The sequence below is a fragment of the Brassica oleracea genome, chromosome C2, assembly GCF_000695525.1.
Source record: "Brassica oleracea var. oleracea cultivar TO1000 chromosome C2, BOL, whole genome shotgun sequence".
NCBI classification, from domain to species: domain Eukaryota; kingdom Viridiplantae; phylum Streptophyta; class Magnoliopsida; order Brassicales; family Brassicaceae; genus Brassica; species Brassica oleracea.
The window spans coordinates 42,616,923-42,628,883 of NC_027749.1; the positions used below are offsets into that span (position 1 = coordinate 42,616,923).

Consider the following 11,961-nt stretch of genomic DNA (forward strand, 5'->3'; position numbering starts at 1 on the left):
GGGGGGAGTTGGGGGCGATGATGGCATTTAGTTGCTTTGTAAATTTGGAGCATGTGACAGGATCCCTCTTTCCAACTCAAATCTCACATTCATATTTAGTATTCTTATTCTTTATTACTTCTCTTATTGTCTTTTCAGTTTAATATCTTTTAGCATATGTTATATGTAATTGGAACATTCAAACAATGCTTGGAGTGAAGCAAGTGTTAAGCGAGATTTGGGAGATTAATCTCATCGTAGGAAATGATTACAAACACGATCTCGTTTCTTTCCTTTATAGAAAGCTGTCACCGTAACACAGTCACATCTATTATCCTTGTTGGTTTTGTTTTGCCTTTCGGTCTATTTGGAACCAAATTTAGGCAACTGACAAAAACATATTGGCGCATCGTTTCTTTTCTTTTTATCAGTCAGCAAAATAATCATTTCAACAATAAGGAATAGAACTGATATTTACAATTGAAACAGAAAAATTATGTTTACACCATCTATCATTTATAATTTGCATTTTCTTTGAGTTTAATTCCAACTTGTTTAAATAATAAAATGAGTTAAAATAACTTAACGGATGTATGTAATAATTTATATTATTTTATAGTATCTTACTAAGGCAGAAACATCATTGGAAAATAACTTTATTATTACGTGTGATTTACAATTTATGTCACTCAAATTTTAATTATTACTAGACATCAAACAAGTAATAAAGGAGAATATACTCAAATGAAAGGGTGTCCACCTCAGTAAATAAAATAAACGAATCAGAGAGTACTATACTGTCACGTCAATTTAATTTATCTCGCACATCATTATTTGCTGGACTTATAACAAATCAAAGTGATCCATTATAACACTGCCCATCTCGCGCTCATAGCAAACGACGCAACTTTTCCGCTCCACCACCATCGTTTCCAATTTCTATGAATCTCCGTTTCAGAGTTTTGATAACACATTCAATTAACTTCTTTGACTCTTATCTTCATGAGATCTTTTCCTTCACCTCCTTTTGTTTTCCATCTTATATAACCCCTTTATCGATACTTAAATCAAACCACATCGTAGAACCTCTATACAAGAATATCAAGCTATGGCCATGAAAATCAAGCTATGGCTATGGATGATAAACTGTTTGCAGCTCCAAAGCTTCGGCTAGAACCGAACTCCGGCGATATCGACCACCACATCGATGGCAAATAATCTAGCGAAATCCACTCCAACTAAGAAACAAGGAGTTGGTCTCTATGACGGCTCCCTCAAGCGTGTAGCTCCATTTACAGCCCTGAATCATGCACAAAGCGGGATCCTCATAGGACTTGATCTGTTATTTATCGGCGAAAGGTATGAGCTGATATGCTAAACCCCTGAATTTCATAATTTTTTTTTGTATAATCTAACCTATTCTACACCTCAAAATGAATCTGTGATACAAGGTGCATAGCTCAGAACCGAGTAAGCCGGTATAAATGTTTTCTGAAGTGTGGATCTCAGCCTCTTTTACCTCTTATCTCAAAATATGACACTTTCAGAGTCCTTTCTGAGCTTCACGAACAGAGTTTAGCGATTGAGTTCAACAGATCAGGTTCCATTCATCCAAAAATTTTGAAACGAGTTGTGTTCTCAGAGGTGATCTCTGCTAAGGTTTAGGTTTTGTCGTCGAATACAGTTTAATTATGCACATTATTATGTGGCGATTTGATTTAAATTATTTTGCTTCTTTTTGGTTGGTTGTGTTTGCTTAATTAATTAATGTTCGTCTCTATTGGAATGCATATAAAGATTTAGAGTTACGGACGCACACGCTGAGATCAACGCAGTAAGGTTGTCCTAGAGACAAACAGAGAGAGGCAGGTTTTGAAGAGGTTTGTTGTTGTCTGATTTTTTTTGTTTTGTGTTTATGTTCGTTTAATATTTAGCAAATTCTTCTCTTTTGAAAGGTGTGAAACTTAAATCAGGGCCAAAAATACATTTGTTTGTGGAATGGACTATGCAGATGGAGTATTACTTCGATGGGTTGCTCCTCTTTTATAGCAGCTGAAATCAATTATAGAGAAACCAACACTAGAGTTGTTTAAATTTAATTCAGTATGGAAACCATCTGAGCACGACGATGACATTGAGATACTGATTCATGAAGAGAGAGAATGCTTGAGAAGAATCTGACTGAATATGAACAGCAGCTTGGTTCTTGGTAAGAGCCTCCAAATCTGTTCTTCGCTTCTTCTTATTCCTTTTCGAAAGGTTACCAGATTGGTTTACACAATATTCAATATGTATCTGTTTCATTATTTAGGTAGAAGAGGAGTCTTTGATGGTGTTATGAAAATTTTGCATCAGCATTGGAAGCACAAGGAGGTTGCATTTGTTTGAAGACTTCGAAGCAAATTGTGATTTAAAGGAGGAATCTCTAGGCTAAGCTCGAACTAAGGATGACAGTGGAGTGATCTCTGCAACTTATTGTTAACAAGAATTTTGTTGATTATACACTACCGTTCATATATATATTTCAGGTGGCGAGAACTACAAACATCCTTCATCAAAACTGATACCACAGAATTTTTGAGGAAAAGAACAGTGATACAAACGTCTGTTTAAAAGCTCGGTGTAAGTACAATGAATGAAAATCTCTCCTATCATTAATTTGATTGAGAGAATGCTTTTGTATACCCCACTTGAATGGATCGTTACTCAGTTATGTTGTTGTTGCAGTCGCTGAATTTCTTTGCTTACCAGAGAAAGCACCATTGAAGATATGAAGGAGTTTGGTAAATCTTCAAGACTCTGCTTTTGAGTTATGTTGATGCAAGTGGGAGCTGTAACAAAATGACGTTCTTTGGTTGGATCACATTATTTTTCATTTACTGTGGTAGTATATGAATTACTCTAAAAGGAGTTCCCTTTTCCTCTTCTTCAGTTGCTGAGCTTCTGCTAAGTGAGTTCATTCCACAGATCTTACCATCGGAGACTTGCTGTGTTGGATTAAGTGTCGATGAACTTGCAGGGTGATAGTAGATCTGGGAGGGAAGTGGTGACGTTGGGAAAGAAGATGGTTGTGAAGCAAGTGAAAGAGACAATTGTGCAGGAGATGGGTATGAAGGTGCTGCAGATTCTATTAAATCCTTTTCTTTCTGTGTGAGAGATAGAAACGCAAAAGAGAGGTTATGTATCAACAAATGTAAAAGTTTCAAAGATGTGAGAAAACTCAACTATAGGTGAAACAAGTTTTACCTGCTCAAAGACTGTATCAATGGAAGAATTTCTTGAAAAAGATAAATCTGCCAAAATATTCATTAATGTCATGTAAGATTATTATGATCTGTAGACAGATGCATAGGCAAGTCAAGAAGCAAGTAGAGAAGTCCTATCAAGAGAAACATGATTTAACAGGTTCTGAAAAATACTATCTAAAAGTCCCAAGTGAATAACACACCATACATGTGTTCCCTCAAGCTAAAAAAATACTAAACAAGCTGAACTTATTTTACCTGAGGCCGGAGACTTCTGCATCGTCTGTGTCCGAAAGCTGTCCAAAGAGGAACCTTGAGATGATAAAAAATCAGATTTGATGTCAGACACATCGTTCCGGCTAATCCCATCAGACAACCAACTGAGAGAGCTTCTTCACCAGCTACACGGCCTCTATTATTATTATCCCAGCGGAAACTCCAAGTAGGAGAATGCCTCCTCTCAGCAGCTGATGATGAGTTAGGCAGGAGGATCATTTTGTCACGAGGAGCAACACAACACGTGTTCCCCATTACCTTGAAGTATGACTGGAGCTGCAACAATAGCTGCAACATCGAGGACGAGAATGACGAGGGAGTCTAGCACAACTTTATCCAAACTATTTTTGAACTCTCTGTTCTTGCATTTTTTTTTATATATAATAAATAATAACTTGTGAAGTTAGGGTATTTCCTCCTAAGCATGTGTTGTGTTTTCGTAATTATAAAGTTAGGTTTTAAAATTTTTAATACATAAAAGACTATTACGTCTTATATTGTGATCTGCACCTATTTACATTACACTCTATTTGTGTCGTTTATTTTATTGCCGACGATGAGATGAATAAAAAAAGCAGAGCGGATCATTAACTTGGATCACAGTACAACAATATTGATCTTGATGTTTAGATCTTTCTCTTCGAGTTATTAATTTACAAAAAAAAAAAAATTAGAAGAATATATTTTCTGTTTAAAAAGTTATTTGATTTTAAGATATATGAATTGTTGATTAATTTTTATAGATAAAACTTTTTATGTTACTATTGTTCAACTATAAGGTGTATAGAAAATATTTACCATAAATGTATATGCATTTTAAGTATAAAACGACAAAATAACATTTAAATATTTTTAAATACTTATAAAGTTAAAGATAAACTTCACTATAAATAAAATACAGGCAAACTATACAATATATTATTATATTTATATAAATTTATATGCACCGGTTATTAATTTATGTTTTTATTGGGAATATATATTTACACAAAAAATTCAAGAATTTATTATTTTATTAATTTATCGAATTGTGTCATATTTTATATTGACCCAATTCAGAATTGGTGAAGTTTATTAATTTTTTTGCGTTTATTAATTTATCGAATATTAACTCATAGAGTTTCTACTGTAATGGGTTCAGAAAACTTCATAGATAAAGCTATTTTTATTTTTTTATTAATATATGAAGTAAAAGTATTATCAAACTTAAAAATTCCAAATTTTAAACCGGATAGCATACTACAGATATTAGATTTTTTATTTTTTTTATTAATAAATGAAGTAAAAGTATTATCAAACTTAAAAATTCCAAATTTTAAACCGGATAGCATACTACAGATATTAGAATATAAAAGTTTATCTTTTTCTTTAATAATATTACGTATAAAATAGAAGAAATGTACATATTTATAAAAATAGATCAAATTTATATATTTTTAAAACACTCTTCTATTGATAAGTTCAGAAATAACCATTTGCACTTTTAATCATGCTCGAACTGCAACAATGTGAATTGAGGATTGCTGCTAACCAAACAAATAAAACATATATAAGCATTGATTAGTGTTACGAAAATTTACATACTGTTTATGTTTCAAAAAAAAAAAAAGCTTTACAAACCCCTAAACTCTCATTGAAGAGGAAAAAAAAAAGGTAACAAAATGGAAAAGGTTCCAAACTATCCCAACAAACTTATTACTCTTTGCATGTATGTATAATACTACTTCTCAAAAACATAATTCTACAAAAAATAAAAATTTCCAGCGAAGATATAAGTTAACTCTATTAAACTTTCAGTTTAATTAAAAACAATATAATTTTCTCTTCTAAATATATAAATTCTTAAAATATTAAATCAAATTTATTTAAATTTATAAATCATCTTCAAAAATTTTGAAGCAAAAATGTTTAGTTAATACCAACACGAAAAACGATATTTAGTTTAAATGTGATTAAAGGAGACACATAAACACTAAAAATATTTTTTTAAAAAATAACCAAGATAACAAAGCATTAGAAGATCACAAAACATATGATCAAATTATAAATGAAATGAAACACAAAACATCTTATATTGTTCAATATACTTCAATAAAGATGTTTCAATTAGACAATAACAATACATTTATTACATTTGAGAAAATACACTTAACAAAAACACTAAAATATAGAAAATAAATCCACGTGTAGCGTGGATCAAAACTCTAGTTTCATTAAAATTAATTTGGTTATACTTATATGTTAGACAATTTTAATAAAATACACCATCACACATGAGATTATTTTGCCACTAAATTTTTAAATATTTAGGATATTTAATTTTTTTACTATAACAAAAGCTTATATAATTTTTAATTCCTATTATTTAAATAACTAATCAAATTTGTAAATATTAAAAATACATCTAAATATTAACTTAGTTTTTAAAATTAAAATACAAAATTAAACTTCTTATACTTTAAAATCCAACCATTTAAACTTAAACAAATATAAAAATTAGCACAAAAACAGATATAAATAAAAAAACTAAAATAAGATTTTTAAAATTTAATTATATAGAAAAATAAGCCCGGATGAGAATCTATTAAGTTACTATTATATTTGAGACTAAATTTTGGGTACTTTATAGCAGTGGTGTCAGCGTTAATAAGGGATATTTTTTATGGTGGAATAGTGAATGAGTTTAACTGTTTAAGGTATCTTCTTCATTAATCCATTAAAATCAATCAGTCGACGTTGATAATTCCGTAACAATATCTTTTAAGAATCTTTGATTTTGATGTTATAAAAGATTATTGTAACAATGACGAGGGCTCGAGTATGGTTTTGTTTAACCGATACGATCTCCTTAACGATGCTTTGCTGCAAAACTAAACTAATTCTTCAAGTCCGAATATAACATACAAAGAGACGTAAGGAGATTCATACAGAAGACTCCATTCCAGAAATACTAGAATAGTGAATAAATTGTTTTATTCATTCTAATTGAGTGATTACAATAAAGATTCCGACACTTATGTATAATTTCATTATGTTTCGATGTAAATTGCTTTTTCCCCTCATTTTTAGATCTATTAGTGAAACCTGCCTAAGGAAATGACTGGGATCTCTGAAGAAAGGCAAAAGCTTAAAAGTAGATAGTGGGGGTGGAAAAAAGGTCACGTAAGTAAGATGAAAGGTCACGTGCGAAAGGGGTTGAATACTAATTTATATTAGCTCAAATCAGGATCCCGTAGAGGCGTAGAGTTTATATTCGTATAAAACATAATACTTTCACATTTGTTAGAATTATTTTTCTATGCATGTATTTTGATTTATCTTCTGTCATTTACTCTTTTTTATGTTTTTCCGTTTAACTGTATGGGCAGTAGTAGTACATCCAATATATAAGCCAAATAGAGAATAATAGTTTGTCTGCATTATTGAAACTTATATAATTTGGTATTTAATGCAATTATGCAATTACATTCTTGGATTATTCACAAGAACATATACCATTGTTCTCTCCTTTGTTTCCAAGTGTAGTTCGAAAAGAATCTTAACATGTAGTCATGTAGGTGTGGACCAACCTTGGAAAAATGATGACATAGTATTCATATATAGTTAACAATGACAAATTATCTAAAATTGACGATATATATATTATTGGAATGCTTTAATAATAATGGAACGCAAAGCTGTATTAGTGATGTATAATCACACTATTTTTTTTCCTGAACGACATAATCACACTATTTACAGGACTTGAGAGTGTGACAGTCGGAAAATAAATCACACTATATATATATGTTAACCTGTTATTTAATCATGTCTTACGTCATCTATGAGTGAGCGCCGCGCCACATGAATGTTTGCAAATAAAATAGTACTGATCGTTTAAATCTACATAACCTGCATTATAATTTGATAATCCTAGATTTGAATTGGATCGGAACGGAAATCCGCTTAATTACTGATCAGTCAACTAGTTGTCTATTAATGGAGATATAAATTCCACACAATGATCTAGTTCATATAGTATTATCTTAATTGTTTCTTCGACAAGTCAGGTAAAACTCGTGCAGATAATAACAAAAATATAAAAGTCTTAAATTATTCATCTCAAATAGGTTATGAAGGTTCAAGAATATCAGACAAATTCATCAATCAGACAAGATATGGGTCCAATACAAAAACAATATATCCAACATACTCTAAGAAACAAAATCTAAAATGTAAATATAAAATAACAAAAAGAAAAATCTAAATGTATACCTAAATAAACACATCCCCCTCTCCTTCTCTCTCTCCATGGGTGTATGTATGTATAGATTGTATGTAGTGATGGAACAGTGCAATGAGCTTTATAAGCAGAGGCAGTATAGGCATCAAAAGACCCTCTAACTTGATCTAAACTCTCTAAGTGTACGAGAGAGAAAGGTTAATGATACCAAACAGCAAAGAGAGAGCTAGAGAGAGAAAGAGAGAGACCCAAGAAAAAGCTTTCATCATTTAACATAAGAGAACTTTGAAGAGTCTAAGTAAAAGTTTTTAAAGCTTTGTTGCAGAAAGCTTAATTAAAAGAACTTTTCCCCCCCTATATCCTCTCTCTCACTCTCTTTATTACTCCTTCCTCTCCTTTGTAAAGCTGCACCTCCCACTATCTTCAAATTTTCTTCTTCTTTTTCTTTTTTGTCTCTAGGTCTTGTTTCATCAAATCAATCTCTAGAAATTCAAATTACAATAAAGTCAAAAAGAGAGAAGAAAAAGTAGTAAATGATGAGAACAGATCAAGACACAGTAGTGATGTTGGATGCTGCTTCCAACAAGAACACTAGTAACACATGTTGTGTGGTTTCCTCTTCTTCCTCTGATCCTTTCCTCTCTTCTTCTGAAAATGTGGTCGCTACCACAAACACATCCAATCAGAAGAGGAAAAGAAGACCTGCAGGTACACCAGGTAATACCGTAATAATAAAGGGATCACCACTACCGAAAATTTAATTCTAAAGTTCCAGTTTTTTTTTTTTTTTTGTTTTATTTCCTTATTATACCAATTTGACGTCATGAGTCTTCTTGAGTTTTCCTGCTTTTATCTAAACCCCATTAAACACACACACACCTTGTTTTTAATGTTTTAATCATAGACATATTCCTTTGATAGGATAGATTTTAACGTTTCAAATATTTTTTTTTGAAAATTGGCTTTCAAATAAAGTTTCAAATATTCCCCTTGTTCATATTCCCAATTTCAAGGTTATGTGTATAACTTGGTTTCCTGGTTCTCTTAAAACCCATTTTATGATTGATCATAAACAGGTCAATTAATGGTTTTATTTTTTAAATAATCAATTTCTTTTACTAATTTCAAGTTTAGAGTGGGGGGAGGGGGTACTATACCATTGTTTTCTCTTGAACCTCATTACAAATCTCAACTTTTAAAATTAAAGTTAAAAAAAGATCTTTAACTTTATTGATGTCACTCAAACTAAACACATGTGTTTTGATGGATTTTGCTTCTTCTCTTCAGATCCAGATGCAGAAGTTGTGTCTTTATCACCAAGAACTCTTCTTGAATCAGACAGATACATATGTGAGATCTGTAACCAAGGGTTTCAAAGAGATCAAAATCTCCAGATGCATCGAAGACGTCACAAGGTTCCATGGAAGCTTCTGAAAAGAGACAACAATATAGAGGTGAAGAAACGAGTGTATGTTTGCCCTGAACCCACTTGTCTTCACCATGATCCTTGTCATGCTCTTGGAGATCTTGTCGGGATAAAAAAACATTTCAGAAGAAAACACAGTAACCATAAGCAATGGGTTTGTGAGAGATGCTCTAAAGGTTATGCTGTTCAATCAGATTACAAAGCTCATCTCAAAACTTGTGGCACTAGGGGACATTCTTGTGACTGTGGTCGCGTCTTCTCCAGGTTTAATTTCGTGTTCTTCTCCCAATAATTCGATTTTTAATCAGAATTTATCTTTGAACAAAAAACAGATCAGCATTTTTCCAAATTTTTTTTTTGGAAATTTGAAACAATTTAATCAATTATTAGTAAACATTGGACGGATATGATTTTTTTTTTTTTTTAACACACGGATATGGTAGGTTAAAAATTAGTTAGGATACAAGTAATTTTGCTCTGTTTGTTTTGTATCTTTAGGATATCACAGAGTGTTACAAAGGAACTATAGGTATAAATAAAAAATTGCTCTAGTCACCCGAAACCATAATTGATACTTTTAGTACTATCTGATTTGACTATCCCTCATGATTCTTACTAATTATGTGTATTGATGTGTATGCATCTTTCTCTTGACTATTGTGTTTGGCTTTGGGACATAAAAGCGAACTTAATAAGTAGATTAATGACATTGACCCCCAATCTATAAATACATTACATATTTTAGGCTATTTAGTGGACCTTAACTCATGTTAATATAATATAAATTATATAAGTCGTACGTTATTAATTTCATAAGATTAAACTAAGAAGCTTAATATTAAATTATAACTTTACCATTATAATAATTACTTTGACACTTCATAACGCTATATCATATAGAATAATTTAATTGGTAGGTTTTTTTTTCCTTTTAGGGTGGAGAGTTTTATTGAACATCAAGATAACTGCTCCATTCGAAAAGTTCACCGTGAACCGCCGCCACCGCCACAAGCTACGGTGAATGTCCCGGCCTGCTCCTCTAGAACTGCCTCGACCACAAGCACTCCATCTGCGGAAACGAATTACGGTGGTGCGGTTGCTACTCCTTTACCTCTAGAAGGGCGTCCAATTCCTATAAGAAACTCATCAAACGATGTCAATCTCGAACTCCAGCTTCTTCCATTAACGCCAAATCAAAACCCTAATCAAGAAAACCAACAACACAAAGTTAAAGAACCATCTCATCATCGTAATCATCATGATACCACAAACTTAAACCTCTCCATTGCACCATCTGCACCATCGTTATCTCATCAATACAACAACTTTGATCGTATAAAAGAAATAATGGCGAGTGAACAGATAATGAAGATAGCGATGAAGGAGAAAGCTTACGCAGAGGAAGCTAAAAGAGAAGCGAAGAGGCAACGAGAGATAGCAGAAAACGAATTTGTTAATGCTAAGAAGATAAGGCAACAAGCACAAGCTGAGCTTGAGAGAGCTAAGCTTTTAAAGGAACAATCTGTGAAGAAGATAAGCTCGACGATTATGCAAGTTACTTGTCAAATATGTAAAGGACAGTTTCAAGCGGTTGCGGTTCCTGCGGCGGCTTCGGCGGATGAGACATCTCTTGTGGTGAGTTACATGTCATCAGTGAATACTGACGGAGAGGCATCCTAGAATTTGAAAAGGGATTATAAAAAAAACTAAGATAAAATCTTATTGTTTTTGTGTATTAATTACGTTGTCTTATTTTGTCCTCTTTGTATTACCATATTCGTATGTGATTGGTTAATTATTGTAATTGTTAAATTTTCAGTTTTTGATCAAAAGAAAAATCCAGTTATATTAAAACTTCCTGTAAATCCTTGGTCCAACAGTATAAAGAATATTATATTGTTTAACAAAGCTATAACTAATATATACTAATAATGGAGATCCGTAGATGGAAGTACCTGGTTTTTAGCCTACGCCCACATGGGAAATCTTGGCGAAATCTAGAAATCTAGAACGTTGGTAATTATGCTATCTGAATGGTTGATGTATTTGTTTTTTCTATTTGAAAGATTGATCGATGTTTTCGGGTATAATTAATTAAGATATTTATCTTTAACAGTAAAACATAAATTAAAATGTAAAAATATAAAGGGTGAAACTTTAATGATAAAACGAAAATTTAATGAATGAAAAATTAATAAACAAAAAATGTATTAATATGTGTGAAATTTTTAAAATATCTATCTTTTAAATACGGAAGGAGTATGTATTATGTTTTGTCTACAATATTTTCGGTGAAGCTTAAAACGAGATATCTCAAATTTTATCAAAGCATATAATGTAACATATTAATGAAATCTACATGTAGCCAATAATGGTTAGGTTTGGCTGGTGGTACATGAAATCTACATGTAGCCAATAACCGGGCCTCGTGGTCTGGTGGTAAAGGAACCTCGGCTGAGGTGCCCGCCATCACGACTTCGAGCCCCGGTCACAGCGGATTTAACATCCCTTCCGTTGGGGCGCTGGACCCCCTACGGGAGGATAGTTGGGAATGTGGTGTTGAAGCTTACATGATCTGAGAGTACTTGGTGGTTATTCAAGAAGAGGAGCAGATCAGTTATGAAGCATAATGAAGGATGAAGAAGCAATCACCAATGCGGCCTCTAGAGTGAGGTGATTGGTACTACAGTCTGAAGCATCCTGTCATGAAGGTTTCAGTAACATGGTGGTGACTCATGAAGAAGAAGCAGCCAAGACTCAGCTTGTATCTATCAAGGAAGATCTGGTAGTCCGAGCACTTGATCACAACAAGA

At 32.4% G+C, this 11,961-nt stretch overlaps 2 protein-coding genes across 3 annotated transcripts; one reads left to right on the forward strand and one right to left on the reverse strand.

Annotated features, from left to right (window-relative positions):
• Window positions 1–2,855: 2,855 nt before the first annotated feature.
• On the reverse strand, window positions 2,856–3,755 carry LOC106324294. Its single transcript, XM_013762289.1, has 4 exons — window positions 3,623–3,755; window positions 3,483–3,536; window positions 3,226–3,272; window positions 2,856–3,125 (listed from the first exon to the last, which is right to left on the reverse strand). The coding sequence occupies exons 1-4, from the start codon at window positions 3,753–3,755 to the stop codon at window positions 2,856–2,858; spliced, it is 504 nt and encodes a 167-aa protein (XP_013617743.1).
• A 4,040-nt stretch (window positions 3,756–7,795) lies between these two features.
• On the forward strand, window positions 7,796–10,977 carry LOC106323006 (protein SHOOT GRAVITROPISM 5-like). Of its 2 annotated transcripts, none has more exons than XM_013761168.1 (3): window positions 7,796–8,430; window positions 9,010–9,412; window positions 10,084–10,977. In XM_013761168.1, exons 1-3 carry the CDS (start codon window positions 8,256–8,258, stop codon window positions 10,826–10,828), a joined length of 1,323 nt encoding a protein of 440 aa, XP_013616622.1. In that variant the 5' UTR covers window positions 7,796–8,255; the 3' UTR covers window positions 10,829–10,977. The 2 variants fall into 2 exon arrangements, with proteins under 2 accessions (XP_013616622.1, XP_013616621.1); XM_013761167.1 differs by having other exon boundaries at window positions 7,803–8,439; window positions 10,084–10,975.
• The last annotated feature ends 984 nt before the right edge of the window (window positions 10,978–11,961 follow it).